Genomic DNA, 26287 nt, shown 5'->3' on the forward strand with positions numbered 1-26287 from the left:
CGTCAGAAGCAACGTGCTGTCATAGAATTCCTGTGCTGTGAAAACGAGGCAGTGGGAAACATCCACAAGAGGTTGAAAAAGGTGTATGGAGATGCTGCTGTCGATCGCAGTACAGTTAGTCGGTGGGCAAGCAGGTTACGTATAAAAGCGGCTACGGCAATATTGAGGATTGTCCTCGCAGCGGCAGACCTCGTACTGCACACACTCCAGACAATGTGCAGAGAGTTAAGGAATTAGTGACTGCTGACAACTGCATCACAGTGAACGAATTGTCACGCTACGTTAGGATAGGGGAAGGAAGTGTTTGCAGAATACTGAAAGTGTTGCATTAAAAAGGGGTTGTGACAGGTTGGTTCCCAGGATGTTGACAGTAGCTCACAAAGAAACAAGAAAAACAGTATGCAGCGAACTTTTGGAACAGTACGAGAATGGTGGAGATGAATTTCTTGGAAGAATTGTGACAAGCGATGAAACACGGCTCCATCATTTTTCACCATAGACGAAGAGGCAGTCAGTGGAGTGGCATCATACAAATTCACCCAAGGAAAAAAAAAAAAAATTCAAAACCACACCTTCTGCTGGAAAAGTTATTGCTACGGTGTTTTTCGATTCCGAAAGGGCCGCGCGGGATTAGCCGAGCGGTTTGAGGCGCTGCAGACATGGACTGTGCGGCTGGTCCCGGCGGAAGTTCGAGTCCTCCCTCGGGCATGGGTGTGTGTGTTTGTCCTTAGGATAATTTAGGTTAAGTAGTGTGTAAGCTTAGGGACTGATGACCTTAGCAGTTAAGTCCCATAAGATTTCACACACATTTGAACATTTTTGATTCCGAAGGGCTCTTGCTTGTGGACATCATGCCAAGTGGAACCACCATAAATTCTGATGCATATGTGACGACACTGAAGAAACTTCAAGCTCGACTGAGTCGTATCCGACCACATCGGTAAAAGCAGGATCTTTTGCTGTTGCACGACAATGCATGGCCACATGTCAGTCAAAAGACCATGGGAGCGATCACAAAACTCGGATGGACAACACTGAAACACCCGCCTTACAGTCCTAGCCTGGCTCCATGTGACTGTCATCTCTTTTGGAAACTGAAAGACTCTCTTCGTGGAGCAGGGTTCGAAGATGATGACTCCCTTGTGCACGCTGCCAAAGAGAGGAAACGTTAGCGACAGCCCCCGTTCATTTGCACAAGCCCCGCCCATTTTTTGTTTTACCCCGGTTGTTCATACCAGCAGTGTTGTGCTGTTAGTACTTCTTAGCAGTTTGTGTAATACTGTCAAAATGACACATAGATATGCACTCTCAATAAAGTTATCATACACAAGGACTCTAATCTTGACTGTTGTGGCCAACTGCTGTCAAACTTGATATCTAACAGACATTAAAGTACGATAACATGTGTTGGAATGACACTGACGAAATTATGTACATATGTTTAACAATAGGCTGTTCTAAAGCTCTCAAACACTGAAGAAGAACTCAAAGTAATCTCGTGTCTGCTATAAGCATGCAGTCATTATGTGGTGTCACCGCCAGACGCCACACTTACTAGGTGGTAGCCTTTAAATCGGCCGCGGTCCGCTAGTATACGTCGGACCCGCGTGTCGCCACTATCAGTGATTGCAGACCGAGCGCCGCCACACGGGAGGTCTAGAGAGACTTCCTAGCACTCGCCCCAGTTGTACAGCCGACTTTGCTAGCGATGGTTCACTGACAAATTACGTTCTCATTTGCCGAGACGATAGTTAGCATAGCCTTCAGCTACGTCATTTGCTACTACCTAGCAAGGCGTCATTATCATTTGCTATTTATCTTGTGATGCATGTACCGTCAGACCGATGTTCACCAATTATGGATTAAAGTTAAGTATTCCAACAGCTATGTACCTTTTTTGCTAGTCTCAATTCCTTGTCATTTTCCAGACCTCACGCCATCCTGCGTGAGCTTAAACGCGTGCCTTTCGGCTACCTCGTAGTGGCTTGGCTGTCTCGCCAAGTCACAACATATAAGAGCTCACAAGTAAAAATTCACCCATTACACAGGCAAATATTTATGAAGAATGTCACTGTATAAATATCTGACTCCTTGCATTACGCATTTCTACATTATCCCACTCTTATGTTCTTTAGTCTTAATGAGGTAATCAGAAACAAACCAAGACATCGACTTTGCCTTGTTTATGCATAACATTGACTTTAGACAATCAAGATAATGGACAGCATCCTTGGCGATACTACCAATTAATATTTCCCAACAGAATTTCTTACACTACGCGAGGTGACGGAAATTTGCGATCACTGCAGTTAACAAATATCAGATGTTTTGATACAGTGCAGATGAAAGCTCATGGAATAAAAAAGACAGTGTGGATACCATTTTTATTTTCCATTCTTATTGATGATTTTTCAACTAGCATATTCAATTAACATATTTCTAATTGTTTTCACAATGGTACCGGAAAAACTGTATTTCATACCCACTACTGATTTTCTCCCTTGTTATGACTGGCATATCTGTGATACGAACAACTTTGATGTTGGAACATGCGGCAGACCATGGGCGGAGCTTAGGATATGGATTGGTGTGGAGCGGGGGGGAGGGGTGGTGGGGGGTGATTGGGCGGGACTTGTGCACTGTCCGCCGGGGTTGTCGCTAACGTTACGTACCAAACAGTGGCTCCAACAGGTTGGTCCAGAATATTAACGTGCGGGTATACAGGCGCTGGTTCCAAGATGGCGTAAGGCAGTTGAGAGGAATGGAAATTACGTGGAGAAATGAAAATATCGTTCCTAAAGAATGTATCTACGCACTGTCAAACTTTCAAACATGTAGAATAAAAGATGGATTTAAAAAAAATAGTGTGCATTTCTTTTGGAGTGACCCTCGTATTTCGGGTTTTTACTCGGTTATTAGTAAAAAATTAAAAAATACCTGCTATGAGCGAGACCAAACAGATACTGCAAGATATCGGTTACTGAGAACTAACATACAGGTAGGTTTTCCCTGCCCCTGAGGTGCAGCAGGAGATGAGGCAGCAGACAGAGTACTGACCGGGCTGCACGCGGACCGTGGCGTTGAGGGTGACGCCCGCGTCCGCCCCTCGCTGGCGGACGGTGAGCGTGTTGAGGTAGGAGGCGATGGCCAGCGGCGGCACGTTCTGCGCCTCGCACAGCAGCCACGCCGTGCCGTTGCTGTCTGCGTAGCTGTCCCGCACCTGCGACACGCAAACACTCTCACACCTAGCCGACAATCTATACAGTAGAGAGCAGAACGCCTCAGTCACCATAAGTAACTTACCATATAAATATGAGGGGCGTTCAGTGAGTAATGCAACACATCCTTTTCTCGGCCAGTCTCGGTTGAAAATATGCGCAATCAATTGTTGGACATCGTGGAATATAGAATGACATTTTCACTCTACAGCAGAGTGTGCACTGATATGAAACTTCCTGGCAGATTAAAACTGTGTGCCGGACCGAGACTCGAACTCGGGACCTTTGCCTTTCGCGGGCAAGCGCTCTACCGACTGACCTACCCAAGCACGACTCACGCCCCGTCCTCACAGCTTTAATTCCGCCAGTACCTCGTCTCCTTCCTTCTAAACTTCACAGAAGCTTCGCAGGAGAGCTTCTGTGGTTTGGAAGGAAGGAGACGAGGTACTGGCGGAATTAAAGGTGCGATGACAGGGCGTGAGTCGTGCTTGGGTAAATCAGTCGGTAGAGCGCTTGCCCGCGAAAGGCAAAGGTACCGAATTCGAGTCTCGGTCCGGCACACAGTTTTAATCTGCCAGGAAGTTTCGTCCTGGAATATGTCTGCTTCAGACTCTATAGTTTCACAAATTTCCGATGGGTGGCGGCGCTATGCGTAGCCTTCAAAATGGAGTCTGTAATGGAGGTGCGTTCCAAGCAGAGAGCTGTCACTCAGTTACTTTCGGAGGAAAACCAGAGTATCGGAGGTATGTCTACGGAGGCGGGTGCCAGGTTGAGATTCACTGGGAGAGTCCTTAGAAAATGTAGTCCACCAACAAAGGAGGTGGCTTACAAAACACTAGTTCGACCTATACTCGAGTATTGCTCATCAGTGTGGGATCCGTACCAGGTCGGGTTGACAGAGGAGTTAGAGAGGATCCAAAGAAGAGCGGCGCCTTTCGTCACAGGGTCATTTGGTAAGCGTGATAGCGTTACGGAGATGTTTAGCAGACACAGCAAGGGAGGGGCTCTGCATCGCGGTGTAGCTTGCTCGCCAGGTTTCGAGAGGGTGCGTTTCTGGATGAGGTATCGAATATATTGCTTCCCCCTACTTATACCTCCCGAGGAGATCACGAATGTAAAATTAGAGAGATTCGAGCGCGCACGGAGGCTTTCCGGCAGTCGTTCTTTCCGCGAACCATACGCGACTGGAACAGGAAAGGGAGGTAATGACAGTGGCACGTAAAGTGCCCTCCGCCACACACCGTTGGGTGGCTTGCAGAGTATGAATTTAGATGTAGACCTGCCAGTGATCAAAAGCACGGTTAGTTTTTGGGCGAGACATCCGTCATCACCGAAACGAAGTCCCCCAAACCTGGAACGTGCTGTGAGGTAACGGGCGAGCTGTGGCGCCCTGAAAATATTCTAAGTTCGGAGTAGGCGTGGCCGCGCTGGGCCTCTCGGCGGGCCGCGTGCTGCCGAACGTTAGCCGGGGTCCAGGCCGACCACGTGGCTGGGAATTCCTTGGTGACGCTATGCTGATGAAAAAAACTTGTATGGCGAGAGTGCCAAAGATGGCGGACTTTGTTAAACCACCATGGCAGACATTTCACAATTCGTATAGAAATTAATAGTTGCCAGATGATACCTCAAAAAGATACATGTACATTACCATTATTTGCATAACCACATTTTCAATATCTTTATTAGTTAAAAGTTTAGTATCTGTCAATAAATTATACAAGTAACACCCAGAAACGAATTTCCAAAATGTAAACGATTCATCCGATTTTCTCGATCGACGTGTCTTTAGAAAGCTATTAGTGTAAACCTAAATTGGTATAAATTACAGGCATGTAACCTGAATAGTACATGAGTTATTGCAGGTCAAAGTGGCTTATTACTATTGATCGCATCAGGGCATAAGTGCTCCACAGTTACACGAAAAAACGGCAGCAGCATGGGCCGCGCGGGATTAGCCGAGCGGTCTTAGGCGCTACAGTCATGGACTGTGCGGCTGGTCCCGACGGAGGTTCGAGTCCTCCCTCGAGCATGGGTGTGTGTGTTTGTCCTTAGGGTAATTTAGGTTAAGTAGTGTGTAAGCTTAGGGACTGATGACCTTAGCAGTTAAGTCCCATAAGATTTCACACGCATTTGAACAGATTTGGTAGCAGCATGCTTATAGATATATTTATTCGTCTATGTCTTTGTTTATATACTATTCATGAAGAAATTGGTCAAACATTTACTGTGTTTTAGAAAGCACAGATACATTACGCTACTGCTTTACTTCTGTTCCTTTAGCACTCCGTCTTCAGGCCACAAGTGGCTCATCGGGACCATCCGACCGCCGTGTCATCGTCAGAAGAGGATACGGATAGGAGGGGCGTGTGGTCAGCTATCCTCAGTTGGCATCACGAGGCTGAGTGCACCCCGAAAAATGGGAACAGCGCATGGCGGACCGGATGGTCACCCATCCAAGTGCCGGCCACACCCGACAGCGCTTAACTTCGGTGATCTGACGGGAACCGGTGTATCCACTGCGGCAAGGCCGTTGCCTCTATTCCTTTGATATATGTTTATTTAATTTGTTTGTGTATTTAATAATGTATGTTAGAGCGGGCTTATGGTCCAGCCGTAGCAATATTTATTTAATTTCCAGTTATTTAAATGTAAATCCAGTATTTGGAACGTGTTTCATTATGTTTGTGAGTGTACGTTGGCTTGGAGACAGGGTGGGAGCGCTCTAGCCAGTCATAGCGATCGTTCCAAAAAGGACACATGGGAGGACGTATGGAGGTGGGGGAGGAGCACCGTTCGGGAGAGGACAGTGCAGTGCGACGGACAGTCGTACAGGACACGGAGAGTCCTGGAAAGTACGCCGCGACTGACGCACAGTCGCAGGAGAGACTTTGAGAGTGTGGAGCGGTTTGCGTGTGGTCGCGGGAGATAGAAATCCTTCGGAGTGCCAGCTTGTGCACTTGTTCCCGTGGCTTCTACAGTGAAGACGTAGTATGCGCTTATAAGTGAATATCTTGCGAGCTATGTTGTTGTTCATAACTAATTACGTGAGGTAGTAATCTATTGTTTCCCTGTTATTCAACTCGTATTTAATTGCTGGACCATCGACACCAATAAGTGTTTTACAGTAATAAAGGGCATTCTTGAAGGTACTTCTGCTATTGTACCCATCATTTAGAGTCATTAAAATAGTACCTGCAGAATTTATTTAATTGCAATCTTTCATTTATAAATTTCTATACAACATTCAAAATTCGCAATTGCCGAGTGATAGGAACCTTCGACCATCCATTCATGTGTCTATTCACATTGTTTAGAGTCAGCAGTATTTAGCTTTTAATGTTGCAATTACATATCCCAGCCCCTAGACAATGAAACCAGCCAAAACTTTTAATATTTCAACTTTGAGTCAGAGGGTACTTAGCTGAGGGGCATCACCACACCATCACATCATCTATTATTTCAAAGCCTGCATTGCGGACACTCTCATTGGAGGTGATGGATGGATCACAATCAAATACCACGCTACACAACTGGACGGCTCTGTTGGTAGTGTTGACACACTAGTGTACCACTTAGGGTACTCAACAGCGTGTGTCCGCTGGGTTGCTCGCCGCCTAAAAGAAGACCATAAAGAGCAACGAAGGACCATCTGTGCGGGACCGCTTGCGCATTACGAGGCTACGGTGGTTTGTCTAACATAGTTACAGGCAATGAAACATGGCTTTATCACCTCGAACGGAAAACAAAACAGCAATCCATGAAGTGGCCGTATCCTCTGCCAGTAAAGTCATGGCAATGGTCTTCTAGGACTATGAGGGCGTTCAAATGGTTCAAACGGCCCTGAGCACTATGGGACTTAACATCTGAGGTCATCAGTCCCCTAGACTTTGAACTACTTAAACCTAACCAACCTAAGGACATCTGGTCTAGCGGTTCTGGCGCTGCAGCCCGGAACCGCGGGACTGCTGCGGTCGCAGGTTCGAATCCTGCCTCGGACATGGGTGTGTGTGATGTCCTTAGGTTAGTTAGGTTTAAGTAGTTCGAAGTTCTAGGGGACTGATGACCTCAGATGTTAAGTCACTTAGTGCTCAGAGTCATTTTTGAACCATTTCTCCCACTTGCTTAGTAGCTTGTTGGTCCAACGGAATACAGCAGCGACTCTGAGTGGCATGAATTTGACAGTGTTTCGAAGGTTTTTGGAGATAAGTGGCACAAGACATCTATGTATGGGTCACGCAATTTCCATAAATTACGGATCGGCGGTTTCTGGACGTGGAGCTGGTGCCCAATAGGGTCCCAAATGTGTCCTGTCAGTTTCAGATCAGGTGAATTTTATGGCCAAGAGATCAAGTTCATAGTTATCCTCCTCAGACCACTTAAGCAAGTTCTGGATTTGTGACACCCACAATTATCCTGCTGGAAGATTCTATTACAGTCAGGGAATACATGAAGCAAAAAGAGATTCACGTCGTCCGAAATAATGTTCGTATAGTCCACATCTGTCATGATACAGTCAATAACATCAGCTACCGTGGTAGACCATGTCAATGTGCCCCATGACACAATATTGCCTTTTCCGATTGCGTCCGTCGCCATGCGGATTTTTCTAGTAGTGTTTCACCAGGGTGATGACGTACCGAGACACGCCCGCCAGTCTAATGTAACAAGAAACGCAATTTGTCCAACTAGACGATACTTTCCCACTGATACAGAGTCACATTTCCATAATCCCATGCTCAGAGTAATCGTAAGTAACGATGTCGTTCGCTCAACATGGGAACACATACGGATCAGCTGCTGTGGAGTGCCATGTTCAACAATGTGAGCGAGACAATGTGCTCTGAAACAGTTGTGTCTGCACCAGTCTCGTACTCTGTCGTCAGATCTGCCTCCCTTCTCAGCGTTCTTTGATGAGGCGTGGACGTCTAACACTTTTTTAACTAATCAAGGTTTCGTAGCTCTTCAAAAACTCTCGATAGATGCCGACACAATAGCATGCAATCAGCCAGCCAGTTTCAACATTTCCGGGATGCTCGCTCTCAGGTGCAGGCCCGTATCAATCTGCCCTTTTTCACAGTTGCTTATGTCAGTTGATTTTCTCCATTTGCGTTTGCGAAGAATCATTCGCCGTTCGTCTGTATTCCACTCATGGTGTTTCAGCTACCCCTACGTATAAATTTTATGCAACCCGCAACACCTTCAAAGATTTTCACATTCCTCTGCTCGCTATGCACAAACTATTACTCTTAGACAAAAAAATGAACTGGACCATTTGTACCACATTTAAAATAGTTAAATTTTAAACTGGTGTACGTTTTCTTTGGAGGCCACAGTTTTCAACTTATTTCAGAAAAACTTGTTTAGCCGCGCGGGGTAGCCACACGGTCTGGGCGCCTTGCCACGGTTTGCGCGGCTCCACCCGTCGGAGGTTCGAGTCCTACGTCAGGCGTGGGTGTGTGAGTTGTCCTTGGGTGTAAGTTAGTTTAAGTCAGAGTAAGTAGTGTGTAAGCCTAGGGACCGATGACCTCAGCAGTTTCGTCCTATAGTCAGAGGGAGCAATGTCTGGAGAATACGGCGGGTGAGGTAGGACTTCCCATTTTAACATTTTCAAGTACATTTTGACCTCTTTTGCAACATGGGGTCGAGAGTTGGTGTGGTGCAAAATCACTTTATCGTGCCTCTCGCTGTATTGCGGCCGTTTGTCTTTTAATGCTCTGCTCAAACGCATTAATTGCGTTAGATAACGAGCAACTGTGATTGTTTCACTTGGTTTTAACACCTCATAGTACACGACGCCGAGCTGATCCCACCAAATGCAGAGCATGATCTTGGAGCCGTGAATATTCGGTTTGGCCTTCGGCGTGGATGCATGGCCGGGATATCCCCATGATTTTTTGCGTTTGGGGTTATCGGAATGAACCCATTTTTCGTCCCCGGTCACAGTGCGATGCAGAAATCCCTTCCGTTTTTGCCTCTGAAGAATCTGTTCTCAACACACAAATGCCGTTCAACGTCTCTTGGTTTTAGCTCACGGGACCCAAGTTCCTTCTTTCTGAATCATGCCCATAGCCTTGAGACGTTTTGAAATGTCTTCCTTGTCACTCCCACTAATCGTGCCAATTCTTCTTATGTTTGATGGGGGCCTTCACTCAGCAATTTCTCTGCATCTTCGAAAACATTCTCTCTTCCACCACTACGTCGGTCTACGACGTTAAAATCACCGTTCTTGAAGCGTTAAACCACTCACGACAAGTTCTTTCACTAATAGCGGCCTTACCATACGTGAATGAGAGCATTCGATGAGATTCAGCCGCTGTTTTCTTAATATTGAAACAAAACAGTAATACCTCCCGCAAATGACGAGAATTAGGCTCGTAAACTGGCATTTTCAATCAAGAACAACTTTATGATGCAGACACAAATCGACTAATATTTGAATGAGGTTATGTTGACCGACGTCCAAGCTAATTGCCTGACGTCTGCGATCTGATTCTTTCGACCGCTACTTACCGTTGTCGCCACCTATTGGCAAACGGCGGAAGCAAAGTTCTACACCCTTTATTTTTGAAGTACAGTCAAGTTATAAATTTCAGGCTGTTTATGAAGGACAGTAATAATTATTAGAACTGCTACCGTATATGTCATGAGTAACTTAGTATCTATGCAAAACGAAATGCCCGGAAACTTACTAATAAGTTAAATTCTGCTAGTAATTGGTGTTTTAATAGTCTCTAGGGAAGTATCTGGGAAACAGTATAGTTATTAAATGAACTTGTAGAAATATACTTGTGATAAACAATTAAAACTTAGTGTCTGTTATAGTTTCCGTGTAGCAGGCAATATGTATACCAGCTAATAAATAAGTAAATAAACAAATGTCACATCAACAGTGTGAAGCGTTCACAAGTATACGGTAGTATCTTCTTCGTTTCTCTTAATAAGCTGCTGCACGTGGACCGCAAGTAACTGCCCTTTCTTCCCTGATGATTCATTTATACTCTATAACGGCAGTGTCCAAATTTGGGCTATTAAGGAATGCACCACAAAGAAAAAACTCAAAACGAACTCCTCTGCCAGTGAGAAACTTCTGCAAATCCGCGGATTTTTTTGGGGGGGGGGGGGGCGGTTAGGGAGTCAGTTTAGCACCATGAAATTTGCAGGACAAGTTGCCGTGCTTTAGTTATCCAGTAAAAACGGGATCCGAGGTTCGATGCCTCCAGGCTGTCAATTGAATCCTGCGAACATGGCAGGTCGATACCAAGTTGCGTCTCGCTCCACTTATTGCACCATTCCTGTCCCTGAGGCCATTGCACACGTGGATCACCTAAGCAGCGTACGTGGTCTTCAGACACGGCCGCTTCTGCTATAGTGGGCACGAAGACACCTTGGGCTTAGGCGAGTTTTAATGAGATACATCCGTCTTGGTGCAGCCATCCTCACCTTGGATGTACTCCTGAGTCCCTGGACCATTGAACGAACTCTCAACGCCTGAGTGAAAGAACGGCTACGGGATTGACGTTCCTCCATGAGCGACGGACAGTGAGAGTGGCCCATAGGCCATGATTACAGTGACCATACCACATCTTAAATCAGACAGATCACGCAGCATTTTGAGGCGTAGATACACACTTTTTACATGGTAAATACCAGTAATATTAGTAATGTAATGCAAGTATAATAAGGTACGATTTCATATCGTATATACACTATCTGTTCAAAAATATCCAGACTCCTACTAGCGGACATAAATTACGCTGTGTCTAGTCTTCACCTGTATGACGGCTTGAGCTCTACTGGGGACACTTCCAGTGAGGTGTATTAATGTCTGTGTAGGAATGGCAGCATATTCTTCCTCAAGAGCCGAAATCGGAGATGGTAGCGATGTTGAATGCTGACATCTTGACTGAAATCGACGTTCTACCTCAGGCCAAAGGTGTACCACTGGGTTCACATCAGAACTATGGGCAGGCCAGTCCATTTCAGGAATGTTATTCTCCTCAAGCAGCTTCGTCACAAGTACTGTTTTATGACAGGAGGCATTGTCATGCTGATAAAGTAACCACCTCTGTATTGTTCCTATACTGTACACAGTACAGATACTGTAGAATGCGTTCACACCGTTCTGCATTAAATGTTTGCTGAAAGTCAATGAAGAGACCACACCCTATCTGCAGAAAACACGCCCATATCGTAACACCTGATGACGTTTCAGTCACATATCCCGTTTTCTACGACTATTACGCAGCTACGTCGTGACTTAGATAGTTCAAATGGCTCTAAGCACTATGGGACTTAACATCTGAGGTCATCAGTCCCCTATACTTAGAACTACTTAAACCTAACCTAAAGACATCACACACATCCATGCCCGAAGCAGGATTCGAACCTGCGACCGTAGCAGCAGCGCGGTTCCGGAGTGAAACGCCTAGAACCGCTCGGCCACAGCGGCCGTCCAGTCCGGAGCCGCGCTGTTGCTACGGTCGCAGGTTCGAATCCTGCCTCGGGCATGGGTGTATGTGATGTCCTTCGGTTAGTTAGGTTTAAGTAGTTCTAAGTTCTAGGGGACTGATGACCACAGCAGTTGAGTCCCATAGTGCTCAGAGCCATTTGAGCCATTTTGAACCACAGCGGCCGCCTGTGACTTGGAGCAGTGTGTCTGCGAAAACAGGCCTGCAAACGCCGTGGCCGGTTATTTTCGGCTGGAAGCGTTCCTATAGCCTCTTTTGTTCGCAGAAAGACCGTCGCTGCATCTCATTAACTCGGGCGGGGCGAATAGGCAGTTAGCAGAACTTGGGCAAAGAGCCAATATGTGGCTATTCAAAGCCAGGCTGACTCCTGCAAACCCCACTCCCACCGACTCCCTACTCGGGGACAGTGTATGCCATGGCCACCCTACAGCCCTCCAGAGAATGATTGAGAGCAACATTCCTTCTTTTCTGCATGAATTCAAAAGGGAGATGCCAAGGCACCAACTTGCTAGCATGGGAGAATCGGTGGCGTTCGCTCTAAAAATTTGGTTCAGCCAATAGTATTGCATTGCTCTGGATAGAGGTCTTTGTGCAGTGCTATTGCCGAACGCCTAATTCGTGTTAAAATGTGCTTTTTGTACGCAAAAGGAGGGAAGTTGCGTGTGCTGTCCCTTGCTCCTTCACAGATTTAGCAACAACGGTCGCCCATAACGATGGCAACAGCATCCCCTCTACAGTATGTAGAGTTTTTGAGAACAGAGGGCTGAGGGTCGTGAACATGGATACTGAGCACTTTGCCACGGACCGTCGTTTATCTCCAACCACCGTTTGGAGCTGATGGCCCATATTAGGTTTTTAAGTGGATGTAAGTTACACAATTGCGGTAGCGATCCATGTCTTGTGCAGCTCGTTACTTGCTGACTTTGACACACAACTTGTGTTGCTTATTTTGATTACATTTGAGGCTCTTTGCTCTAACGTTGTCCTCCATTACACGAGGTGCCAAGATAAGCAGATCTTGTGTGCTAGCTCCATACAGTTTTCCACAGTTTTTTCGTAGACCCCTCTGTGTTAGCATCATTTTGCAATCTGGTTTTAACAACGTAGAAATTTTCTGTGTGTTAATTTAATTGTGCCTCATGTCAATCATTAGAGCAAATAAATTACCATCGTTTTGAGTCGTGACTTAGATTTGAAGACCTTTCAACTTGTTCTGGTTAGACTAGCCTTTAAAAATAAATATAACGGGGCTATGTTTCAAATTAGTTCACTACAGTGCGTTTGAGTTGCTCTAGTGCACAGTGGCCCACTACAAGTATAACTTTTTTATTATTCCGTCAAAGCTGGGAGCATAGAATTCGGCTGGCCGGGGTGGCCGAGCGGTTTTAGGCGCTTCAGTCTGGAGCCGCCCGATCGCTACGGCCGCAGGTTCGAATCCTGCCTCGGGCATGGTTGTGTGTGATGTCCTTAGGTTAGTTAGGTTTAAGTAGTTCTAAGTTCTAGGGGACTGATGACCTCAGAAGTTAAGTTCCATAGTGGTTCAAATGGCTCTGAGCACTATGGGACTCAACTTTTGAGGTCATTAGTCCCCTAGAACTTAGAACTAGTTAAACCTAACTAACCTAAGGACACCACACACATCCATGCCCGAGGCAGGATTCGAACCTGCGACCGTAGCGGTCTCGCGGTTCCTGACTGCAGCGCCTAGAACCGCACGGCCACTTCGGCCGGCTAAGTCCCATAGTGCTCAGAGCCATTTGAACCATAGAATTCGCTCGCCTTATCTGTAAGATTTAATTTTTGCAGGTATTATTTTGTCAAAGCAACGAGGATTTATTTGCTCATCTTATTCGTATATCAGTACTCTACTCCGTTCATCATAAGGACAAACCTGAAGTAAACAAACACAATAGCGATGATTGGTCATACGTCGTAGCACACGTACACTGGCGTTGATGCGCTCTTTTAAGTAGGTCCTACTTATGTATTAGATTTATTATTACTAAGTTACGTTAAATGAAACTTTAAGATATTCAGATATGTTAACAGCAATCAACGTCTTACTTAATCACGCTTTAGCTATATACTTTTTACCACAAAAATCCTGTACAGTCACAGCCTCTGCACTGTTGTGATCTGATTGTCGCGCTGTTAATACGCAGTACGAAAATGACTGAGTCTGCTTCCTGTCCGAAGTGATACACGCGTGTAGAACATGGATAAAAGGTGCCAATAAACAGGCTGTTCTTAACGCTTTCCGTAAATTTACAGAGATATTCGGCTATGAAGATCTCCAAGTGACTGTATTAGCTACAGAAATACGAGGTAGATACGTAGTGAAATCGGTAGCGTAGTGGATTGATAAATAACTGCAATTCATGGTATGCTGGTCCAAATAACATCTGAGTCATTTTTCTCTTCTCGTTCAATCTGAAATACCTACATCTCGTTATGTAAAATTCATCATCATTTTTATGAATAATGCAAGTCTTCTTGTATATAATTACATGCGGCACGCGAAATTCCTGTTTCCATTTCAAACATAAATTCTTAATCATCGATATTTTATGAAATACTGTTAATAAAAGTTGCTCAAATTAAGAAAACACAACAATTTACTTTCTTAAAGCAAAAATGAAAAACCAAATATTCTTTATTTGGACTATGTCCATTGTTTTATACCACAGATGTAGGTAAGTGTAGTAGAAACATGAAAATCATTTTCGCAGCATCGAACACACAGTACAAATGCTGCATTTCTTTGTTTGCTAGTTCACCATTACAGTACCCAACAGAACTGATCTAGAGCCAAGACAAGGGATTTTTTCCGGAGAAATGACAAGACTGTTTAGCTGCCAGACGTACTGGAACTGAAGCACACAGCTCTTTCACCTGTCACTGTCGAACGCTGGCGGGATGTAGAACGGCTCGTCATAAAAGAAGAGGAGAAAATTGGCTTCGTGGATGCCGTTGTTTATCGTCTCGTTATCAAAGTAGCAGATGACGGTTCCAGAACGGAAATGTGTATCTCGGATTCGGATAGGGAAGGAGCTAAGAGAATACCAGACGACTGTCTGTAATTAATACCTTCATGGCTTCAGTATTCAACCGGTGAAATGCCTGCAGTATGCTTTTGCACCACACATAGCTCGCTCAGAAAAATTACCCTGTGTTAAGGGTAGGAATTTTCATCACTCTTCTTCGTAATTAGAATACTATGATAGGTGAGAACGTGAGCATTTTATGCTTTCCGTCTGGTCACCTAAGAAACGCGCGATAGTGCTGGAGTTTAGTCGAATATTATTTCATGCTCTTTAAAAATTAAATGACATTCGAAGCTATATTCTTTCTTTGCTCGTCTCGTTTTACGTCTGAACTGAAATTGCTTACTTCATTGCAGGTTAGTTAGACCACTGGTAGACCAGTGCTGTCTAAGTTTAATGCACCGGTAAAGCTGTTGTCCCGCATTACCTCTCAGCCTATGTGCGTGTAACACAGCATAAAACGTATCCTTATGACTGTATTGGAACTGCGGACCTAGAAACGACGGAGAGGCTCCGTTCCCGCCGTAGCCCTCAGTGGTTCACAACCCCACAACAGGCTACAGCAGTCCACTCACCCCACCGACGTCCCTCACCGAACCCAGGGTTACTGTGCGGTTCGACCCCCAGTGGATCTCCCCCCCCCCCCCCCTAACGTCTCTTACCAGACGAGTGTAACCCCAATGTTTGCGTGGTAGAGTAATTATGGTGTACACGTATGTGGAGAAAGTGTTTGCGCAGCAGTCGCCGACATAATGTAACTGAGGCGGAATAAGGGGAACCAGCCCGCATCTACCGAGGCACATGGAAAACCGCCTTAAAAACCATCCACAGACTGGCCGGAACACCGGACCTCGACACCAATACGTCGGGCAGATTCGTGCCGGGGACCGGTACGCCTGCGGCTGGTCCCGGCGGAGGTTCAAGTCCTCCCTCGGGCATGGATGCGTGTGTTTGCCCTTAGGATAATTTAGGTTAAGTAGTGTGTAAGCTTAGAGACTGATGACCTTAGCAGTTAAGTCCCATAAGATTTCACACACATTTCTGAAGACTGATACCGGCAATGTAAGCCACGCGGAATGCCCAGGTTTTTGTGTATTTTTATTTTAAGTTATCTACGGTGTCTGTTTATTTTAATGACATTTACTTTACTTACAGAAACTACTGTACATGTGACAACTTAACTTGCTTTTTTTTGGCACTGCCAGCATTTGGGCAATTTCTTGCCGAGCATTATTTTGTTTTAAATAATCTTCACGCGTGTGCCGCCGGATGACGTTGTGCAAATCCCACAATATTTCTTCGGAGCAACTGTCCGACATCATCAGGTGGTTGAACCTCGCTGGTGGCTAGGTACGACTGACAAGATCCGCATGTCGACGCCGCTGTATATAGAGCACGCGCGTGAAGATTGCGCAGGCGCGGAAAACACGCATGCGCAAAAATTTGCAGATAGATGGCGCCAGACTCAAACGCCCTCTGCCGGGAGACGCAGAGCGGCCGTTCTGCGTGTGCGCTGACGCTGTGTTTACTAACATGCTGCCAAAGTTATGACGGGTCTATTGTCGAAAGCTCTTTGCTTTCTCGTCGTGATTTAACAGCAGCCAATGCAGGGTTACAGGCTGTACTCAATTGAAATCCCGCATCCCTGTTGATAAGGTTATCAGTTGTACGGATATGTATTGCTTCCTTCATGACGCAATCCCAGGAAGAGGATGCTGGGGATAAAACTTCCGTCTTCTCATAAATCATGTGATGTCCTGTGTTCAGACAGTGTTTTGCAATTGCCGACTTATCCGGTTGGCGTAGGCGTGTATGACTCTGATGTTCATTGCAACGTTCTTGTACTGTCCGACATGTCTGACCTATTTATGCCGCCTCACACTGACAAGGAATCTTGTACACACCACGTTTCCTCAGACCGAGATCATCCTTAACCGAACCTAACAGGTTCCTCAGTTTTTCAGATGGTCAGAACACACACTTGGTGTCATATTTTTCAAGGACTCTTCCGATTCTTGACGACATGGCACCAAAGTACGGCAAGAAGGCCAAGGTGGTGGGTGTCTTCGTATCTTCATTCTGTTCCATAGATTGAACTCGCTTGGGCCTGAATGCATAACGTATCTGTCTCTCAGAATAACCGTTTTGACGGAAGACTGTCTTCAAATGTTGCATCTCACTCGGCAGAGTCAGATACCAAACGCGCTCTATGAACTAGCGTGCGTAATGCACTACCGCATTGTGCTAGATGATGGCAGCTTGTGCCCTGCAAATATAGATCTGTATGCGTTGGCTTGCGATATACGTTGTGTCCCAAGGTTCCATCTGCTTTCCTTCGTACCAAAACATCAAGAAAAGGTAGAGTGCCATCTTTTTCCACTTGCATAGTGAAGTTAATATTGGGATGGAGCGAATTTAGATGTTGAAGAAACGTAGGTAGAATATCCAGTCCATGTGGCCACACCACAAACGTATCGTCAACATACTGCAGAAAACAAGAGGGTTTGAGAGTGGCTGACTGTAGTGCTTTATCTTCAAAGTCCTACACGCCTACGCCAACCGGAGAAGTCGGCAATTGCAGAACACTGTCTGAACACAGGACATCGCATGATTTATGAAAAGACGGAAGTTTTATCCCCAGCATCCTCTTTCTGGGATTGCGTCATTAAGGAGGCAATACATATCCGTACAGCTGATAACCTTATCAACAGGGATGCGGGATTTCAATTGAGTACAGCCTGGAACCCTGCATTGGCTGCTGTTAAATCACGACGAGAAAGCGAAGAGCTTTCGACAATAGACCCGTCATAACTTTGGCAGCATGTTAGTAAACACAGCGTCAGCGCACGCGCAGAACGGCCGCTCTACGTCTCCCGGCAGAGGGCGTTTGAGTCTGACGCCATCTATCTGTAAATTTTTGCGCATGTGTGGTTCCCGCGCCTGCGCAATCTTCACGCGCGTGCTCTATATACAGCGGCGTCGACATGCGGATCTTGTCAGTCGTACCTAGCCACCAGCGAGGTTCAACCACCTGATGATGTCGGACAGTTGCTCCGAAGAAATAGTGTGGGATTTGCACAACGTCATCCGGCGGCACACCCGTGAAGATTATTTACAACATATCCGCCGGGAAAGCCTGAAGAGTCACATCATTTTGTTTGTTTAACATTTTTTGATGGTGATCTTAATGATCCCATAAACACCTGTGGGATCTGTACTTTTCTATCAACGAAACTACGCCTTCACCCAATCGCTCCGTCACCACGCAATATCAAAATAAACAACACCAGCAACACGTTGCGCACGAAAAATAGAACATTGTGGCAAAGCGAATGCGCTGTGTATATCTTCGAAGTTAGCGCCGAAGCGGAGAGACGCTAACTTTCTTTTATTGTTCGCTCTAAAACTGACACCTAGCTGATCACAAGGGAACGCTTGCGAATGCGACCCACACAAGGCCAAACACCACTCGCCAGTTGTTTACACCAGAGAGAATTCTCGTTCGCTTTTGCGTGTTCGCTTGTGTTAGCTTCGGTGTAAAGGGAGCTTAACATGAGTACACTGAGATGACAAAAGTCATGGTATAGCCATATGCATATATAGAGATGTCGGAAGGTATAAAACGACAGTGCATATGCGAGTTGTCATTGGTGCTCAGGTGATTCATGCGAAAAAGTCCGACGTCATTATGGCCGCACGACGGGGAATATCGGACTTTGAACTAGACGCATGGGAAATTCCATTTCGCAAATCGTTATGGAATTCGGTATTCCGAGATCGATAGTTTCAAGGCCGTGCCGAGAATACTAAACTTCAGGCATTACCTCTCACCAGGGACAACTCAGTGACCGACGGCCTCTACCTAACGACCGAGAGCAGCGGCGTTTGCGTAGAGTTGTCAGCACTAACAGACAAGCAGCACTGCATGAAATAACCGCAGAAAGCAGCGAGGGACATAAGAAGAACGTATCAGTTAGGACAGCGCGGTGAAATTTGGTGTTAATGGTCTGTGGCAGCAGACGACCGACTGGAGCGTCTTCGAGTGTGGGGCAAACACCACGGACCAAAATTGTGAACAAGGATCTGTGCTAGCTGGTGGTACCTCCATAATGGTGTGGGCTGTGTTTACATAGCATGGACTGGGTTCTCTGGCCCAACCGAACCGATCATTGACTGGAAATGGATTTGTTCAGCTACTTGGATAACATTTGCAACCATTCAGAGACTTCACGTTTCCGAACAATGATGTCATGTCAGTGGGCCACAATTTTTAGCGATTGGTTTGAAGAACATTGTCTACAATTCGGGAGTGATTTGGCCACACAGATAGCTCGGTATGAATCCCACTGAACATGTATGGGATATAATAGAGAGGTCAGTTCACGCTCGAACTCCTGAGCCGGAAACACTTTTATGATTATAAACGGCTGTAGAGGCTCAATATTTCTGCAGAGGATTTCCAACGATTTGTTGAGTCCGTCCCACGTCATGCTGCTGCAGTATGCGGGGCACTAGGACGTTCGAAGGAGGTATCCCAAGATGTTTGTCAGGTAAGGGCAAGTACAGTAAGGTACGATCTGTTCTCGGATGTAGTTAATTGGCAGACTGGGGAAATTGTAACCTTTTTGCGTGTGGAAGTCGAAGTAACTGGGAAGTGCTTACCTCGAGTATCCCTGCACCGTCGGGACACGAGGGGGTGGCGGCGTCGGCGGTGCCGGAGGCGGGGGGCGCGGCGTCGGCGGCGGGGGTGGGCGCGAGAGCGAGCGCGACGTGGTGCAGCTCGAGCAGGATGGTGTGCGCGGGCGGCGCCACCAGCAGCGTGGCCAGGTCGACGTGCGGGGGCGGCGGCCGCGGCCAGTTGAGGTGCAGCAGAGAGCCCACCGCGCCGCTCGCCAGCCGCAGCACGCGACGCTCCAGCGCCGCGCCCACTGCCAGCCACAGGTGTAGTGAACGTCACGTGATACTAGTTTTACACAAGCTCTGACCAGTACAGGTGTCTGTATCGTCCAATAGGTGAATAGAAATAATAAAAAAATATCTGTATCTCAATAAATTCTCTGTAGGCCACTGTACACTGTGTGGTGGGCAGTACATCATACCTGTATTGTTTTCTGGCATATATCATTCTCGCATATTTTGTACTAGCTGAGTAACCGAAATTGCCTGGGTATGTAATTATTCCAATTCTATGAGGTGCATTCAAGTTCTAAGGCCTCCAATTTTTTTTCTCTGGACTGGAAAGAGATAGAAACATGCGCATTGTTTTAATATGAGGCCGCGTTCATTGTCAATACGTCCCAGAGATGGCAGCACCGTACGGCAGATGGAATTTTACCGCCAGCGGCGAGAATGAGAACTGTTTTAAATACTTGAAATGGCGACGTTTTCCTTACTTGAACAGCGTGCAATCATTCGTTTTCTGAATTTGCGTGGTGTGAAACCAATTGAAATTCATCGACAGTTGAAGGAGACATGTGGTGATGGAGTTATGGATGTGTCGAAAGTGCGTTCGTGGGTGCGACAGTTTAATGAAGGCAGAACATCGTGTGACAACAAACCAAAACAACCTCAGGCTCGCAGAAGCCGCTCTGACGACATGATCGAGAAAGTGGAGAGAATTGTTTTGGGGGATCGCCGAATGACTGTTTGAACAGATCGCCTCCAGAGTTGGCATTTCTGTGGGTTCTGTGCACACAATCCTGCATGACGACCTGAAAATGCGAAAAGTGTCATCCAGGTGGGTGCCACGAATGCTGACGGACGACCACATGGCTGCCTGTGTGGCATGTTGCCAAGCAATGTTGACGCACAACGACAGCATGAATGGGACTTTCTTTTCGTCGGTTGTGACAATGGATGAGACGTGGATGCCGTTTTTAAATCCAGAAAAAAAAATTTCGGGTAACCGCCAGTGCTGAAAAAATGATGGTGTCCATGTTCTGGGACAGCGAGGGCGTAATCCTTAACCATTGCGTTCCAAAGGGCACTACGGTAACAGGTGCATCCTACGAAAATGTTTTGAAGAACAAATTCCTTCCTGCACTGCAACAAAAACGTCCGGGAAGGGCTGCACGTGTGCTGTTTCACCAAGACAACGCACCCGCACATCGAGCTAACGTTACGCAACAGTTTCTTCGTGATAACAACTTTGAAGTGATTCCTCATGCTCCGTACTCACCTGACCTGGCTCCTAGTGACTTTTGGCTTTTTTCAACAATGAAAGACACTCTCCGTGGCCGCACATTCACCAGCCGTGCTGCTATTGCCTCAGCGATTTTCCAGTGGTCAAAACAGACTCCTAAAGAAGCCTTCGCCGCTGCCCTGTAATCATGGCGTCAGCGTTGTGAAAAATGAGTACGTCTGCAGGGCGATTACGTCGAGAAGTAAGGCCAGTTTCATCGATTTTGGGTGAGTAGTTAATTAGAAAAAAAATCGGAGGCCTTAGAACTTGAATGCACCTCGTATTAGCTCATCTCCTCCTTCCTCCTCCCTTTGTCCATCTCCTCCAACCCCTCTTTCTGCCCACATCTTCCATCCCACCACTCTCTGACCATATCCTCTTCTTCCTCTCTCCATCTCCTACCCTGTCTATGTGATCTTGCCCCCATTCCTGTCCATCTGCTCCTTCCCCCTCTGACCTCCTCCTCCCCCATCTAATTCCATCTCCTCCTTCACTCTCTCTCTCTCTCTCCCCATCTCCTCCTCTTCCCTCTCTCTGTCCACCTTGTAATCCCCACTCTCTCTGTCCATCTGCTCCTGCCCCATCTGTCCATTTGCTCCTTCCCCCTATATCCATCTCTTCCACCTCTCCCTTTCAGTCCTCGTCCTGCCCCTCTATCTCTTTGTTTCTCCCTTTATCTCCTCCTGCCCCCTCTCCCTGTCTGATCTCCTCCGCTCCCTCCTCCTGTCCAACTCCTCCAGCTCTCCTCTCTCTCTCTCTCTCTCTCTATCCCCTCCTCCTTTTCTCTGTTTTTTTCCTCTACTGTCTCTCTGCCTGTCTCGTCCTCCACCATTCTCTGCCAGTCTCCTCCTCTTCCTTCATCTATCTCCTCCTGCCCCCTCCGTCCACTTCCCCCTGGCCCCTCGCTATCTCCAGCTCCTCTTCACTCATATCTTTGTCGATATCCTCCTTCCCTAGCTCTGTACACCTCTTTCTTCCCTTTCTCTCTCCAATTTATAATCCAGTCCCCAGTAGAAGGTTGCTGGCTCTTACCCCACAGTATCTCTTAACATACAGTAATACGTGTACCTCGTTTGCTTGTAATCCATCCAGGTGCTTGGGAGGAGCTTTTTAGCCACAGCTATGGCGGAGTGCACACGTCACTGATGTTTCATATATATTAAATATATTTCACACATATTTGTTCACATATTTCACCGGCATCTGTAATGAATCTTGTTCTCCAGTTTCGATTTGACGTAGAACAGTCTCCACGACGTCATACACTCCTGGAAATTGAAATAAGAACACCGTGAATTCATTGTCCCAGGAAGGGGAAACTTTATTGACACATTCCTGGGGTCAGATACATCACATGATCACACTGACAGAACCACAGCCACATAGACACAGGCAACAGAGCATGCACAATGTCGGCACTAGTACAGTGTATATCCACCTTTCGCAGCAATGTAGGCTGCTATTTTCCCATGGAGACGATCGTAGAGATGCTGGATGTAGTCCTGTGGAACGGCTTGCCATGCCATTTCCACCTGGCGCCTCAGTTGGACCAGCGTTCGTGCTGGACGTGCAGACCGCGTGAGACGACGCTTCATCCAGTCCCAAACATGCTCAATGGGGGACAGATCCGGAGATCTTGCTGGCCAGGGTAGTTGACTTACACCTTCTAGAGCACGTTGGGTGGCACGGGATACATGCGGACGTGCATTGTCCTGTTGGAACTGCAAGTTCCCTTGCCGGTCTAGGAATGGTAGAACGATGGGATCGATGACGGTTTGGATGTACCGTGCACTATTCAGTGTCCCCTCGACGAACACCAGTGGTGTACGGTCAGTGTAGGAGATCGCTCCCCACACCATGATGCCGGGTGTTGGCCCTGTGTGCCTCGGTCGTATGCAGTCCTGATTGTGGCGCTCACATGCACGGCGCCAAACACGCATACGACCATCATTGGCACCAAGGCAGAAGCGACTCTCATCGCTGAAGACGACACGTCTCAATTCGTCCCTCCTTTCACGCCTGTCGCGACACCACTGGAGGCGGGCTGCACGATGTTGGGGCGTGAGCGGAAGACGGCCTAACGGTGTGCGGGACCGTAGCCCAGCTTCATGAGAACGGTTGCGAATGGTCCTCGCCGATACCCCAGGAGCAACAGTGTCCCTAATTTGCTGGGAAGTGGCGGTGCGGTCCCCTACGGCACTGCGTAGGATCCTACGGTCTTGGCGTGCATCCGTGCGTCGCTGCGGTCCGGTCCCAGGTCGACGGGCACGTGCACCTTCCGCCGACCACTGGCGACAACATCGATGTACTGTGGAGACCTCACGCCCCACGTGTTGAGCAATTCGGAAGTACGTCCACCCGGCCTCCCGCATGCCCACTATACGCCCTCGCTCAAAGTCCGTCAACTGCACATACGGTTCACGTCCACGCTGTCGCGGCATGCTACCAGTGTTAAAGACTGCGATGGAGCTCCGTATGCCACGGCAAACTGGCTGACACTGACGGCGGCGGTGCACAAATGCTGCGCAGCTAGCGCCATTCGACGGCCAACACCGCGGTTCCTGGTGTGTCCGCTGTGCCGTGCGTGTGATCATTGCTTGTACAGCCCTCTCGCAGTGTCCGGAGCAAGTATGGTGGGTCTGACACACCGGTGTCAATGTGTTCTTTTTTCCATTTCCAGGAGTGTATCTCCTGAACAATGTGTCGTGCCATGATAGAATTTCGTGGCTACATTCCGTGGTAAATTTTTATACTGTCTGCGAAATTAGAGTTAGCAGTAAAGACATAATAAATTTAAAGGTCATGCATGGTACTGCAGGTTTTCACGCATCTCAGTATTTGTGACGTCATATCTCCGGAATTGTGTGTCTTATACAGATATAACTTTGCCGGTAGATTTCGTGGTATATTTTTATACTGTCTACGAAATGTGTTGCCAATAGAATAAGCAGTAAAGGTGTAATAAACTTAAGTGACATGCAAGATGCTGCAGCTTTTCACGCAACGCAGTGTTTATGACGTTATATCTCCGGAAATATGTGTTGTACAATAATATAATTAGGCACGTACGTTCAGTGGTACATGCGAATACTGTCTGCAAAATACGTTGTGAATACAGTTAGTGGTAAAGAAGTAATAATATATCATGCCTAATGCAACAATTTCACTGTGTGAACGACGAAAATGTACTAAAAGATAAACCTTTTTTCGTTTCATCGTTTCGTAGAAGTTGTCGGGGTGAAAAAGTTTCGAAAGGATTTTGAAATTATATTTCCAGTTTGTTGCAAGTCATTAAGTGCTCTCACTGTTAAGAAACTGGATGAATAAAATCTGAGAATTCGTACGTCGTGAGTTACAGTGCCTTTTCACCTCTAACCCCGCACCTTAACTGGTAGGTGGTTCCCACCCCTACAGCGATTCCATCCAGACAGTGAGCGATACGTCAAGCAACTTTCATTGAAATCGGTCCAGTGATTTAGGAGCAGACGTTGCCCGTACATACATATACACAATACCCATTTTTATAATATGCATGGATATGCCTTTTTAGACGCTATAATTTCTCTAATCTTTTTCTCAAGATTGCGAGACATACATGTTTTCCTGTCTGTCTTCACCACCTCAAATAATGTTCTCTCCAAATATATATAAATAAAATAAAAAATATATCAAGTAATTATTGTTTCGCTATTAAAGAGACATTAAGCAATATGACTGCCTTTCTTGTAACCTCGCTCGTTACGAAGACATGGACACCACTAAGCCTTTTTTAAGCAGGATTCTGTATTTTTTTTTTATTTGGTAGTCCACTTCATCGCCTCAATACTTGTCCACAACTTCATCACTGTGCTCCATTTACGCAAACTTGACGTTATTGAAAACTTAACACAAAACTGAATTTGACTTTCCTATACTAGCAGACGATACAAGTACCAGGGCTAACATAACTTGCTGGAGCTGATCGTAAATAAATGAAATGCAAGGAAAATGCACACCAAACGTACAGTCAACCATCCCCAGTCTTCATTCCATGTTACTAAGACTGTTCAGGCAGTGCAACACAGCGCCTGAAAATTATTTAATTGGCAGATAAGGTCTTAAGCAGCAGCACACCATCTGCGAGAGCCACAGAGGGCGGCTAGTGCAGAGACACACGGGTACCTGTCCTGTAGACGGCGCTGAAGCCGGCGCCAGAGGGCCGGTCGGCGGTGCGCAGCCGCACCTGGAGGCGCTCGCCCACGGAGAGGAAGACGCCGTCGGTGAGGTGCGTGGGAGACTGGAACGGCTGGAAGGCCGCCTGCCCGCCGCCCAGGTCCACCTCCAGCAGCGCCTCGCCGGCGCCGATCGAGAACTCCGAGAACTCCAACCATACGCGTCTTCCCGCTGCACAAACGTTAACAGAGACAACCTACAGAACAAGGATGAACCTCCTAGTGTGCACTGGGGATTAATTTTTGGTGAGCAGTAAACTGGGATGTCGAGAAGGGATAACTGAGCCGTACGTGGCTCACGTTCTCACCATGATGTACAGGGTGATTAAAAAAGAATACAACTTTAAAAATGTGTATTTAATGAAAGAAACATAATATAACCTTCTGTTATAAATCATTACAAAGAGTATTTAAAAAGGTTTTTTTTCACTCAAAAACAAATTCAGAGATGTTCAATATGGCCCCCTCCAGACACTCGAGCAATATCAACCCGATACTCCAACTCGTTCCACACTCTCTGTAGCATATCAGGCGTAACAGTTTGGATAGCCGCTGTTATTTCTCGTTTCAAATCATCAATGGTGGCTGGGAGAGGTGGCCGAAACACCATATCCTTAACATACCCCCATAAGAAAAAATCGCAGGGGGTAAGATCAGGGCTTCTTGGAGGCCAGTGATGAACTGCTCTGTCACGGGCTGCCTGGCGGCCGATCCATCGCCTCGGGTAGTTGACGTTCAGGTAGTTACGGACAGATAAGTGCCAATGTGGTGGCGCTCCATCCTGCTGAAATATGAATTGTTGTGCTTCTTGTTCGAGCTGAGGGAACAGCCAACTCTCTAACATCTCCAGATACTGTAGTCCAGTTACAGTAGCACCTTCGAAGAAAAAGGGACCAAAAACTTTATTGGCTGAAATGGCACAGAAAACGTTCACCTTAGGCGAGTCACGTTCATACTAAGTTGTTTCCCGCGGATTCTCAGTGCCCCATATACAGACAATGTGACGGTTGACTTTCCCGTTACTGTGGAAAGTTGCTTCATCACTAAACACAATTTTTGAAACGAAAGATTCATCTGTTTCCATTTGAGCAAGCATAAAATCACAGAAATCGATTCTTTTAATCTTATCAGCTGCAGACAGGGCTTGAACCAATTTCAGACGATA

General features: G+C 46.6%; 1 protein-coding gene across 1 annotated transcript in view; it reads right to left on the minus strand.

Annotated features, from left to right (window-relative positions):
* LOC124606012 overlaps window positions 1-26287 on the minus strand; it is a 532599-nt gene that overhangs the window by 190491 nt on the left and 315821 nt on the right. Inside the window, exons 13-15 of the mRNA XM_047137975.1 lie at window positions 25073-25294; window positions 19393-19658; window positions 3058-3220 (exon numbers count right to left, since the gene is read on the minus strand). Coding sequence (XP_046993931.1) covers window positions 3058-3220; window positions 19393-19658; window positions 25073-25294 — 651 coding nt within the window. The remainder of the gene's footprint in view (window positions 1-3057; window positions 3221-19392; window positions 19659-25072; window positions 25295-26287) is intronic.

The sequence above is a fragment of the Schistocerca americana genome, chromosome 3 (genome assembly GCF_021461395.2).
Source record: "Schistocerca americana isolate TAMUIC-IGC-003095 chromosome 3, iqSchAmer2.1, whole genome shotgun sequence".
NCBI lineage: Eukaryota > Metazoa > Arthropoda > Insecta > Orthoptera > Acrididae > Schistocerca > Schistocerca americana.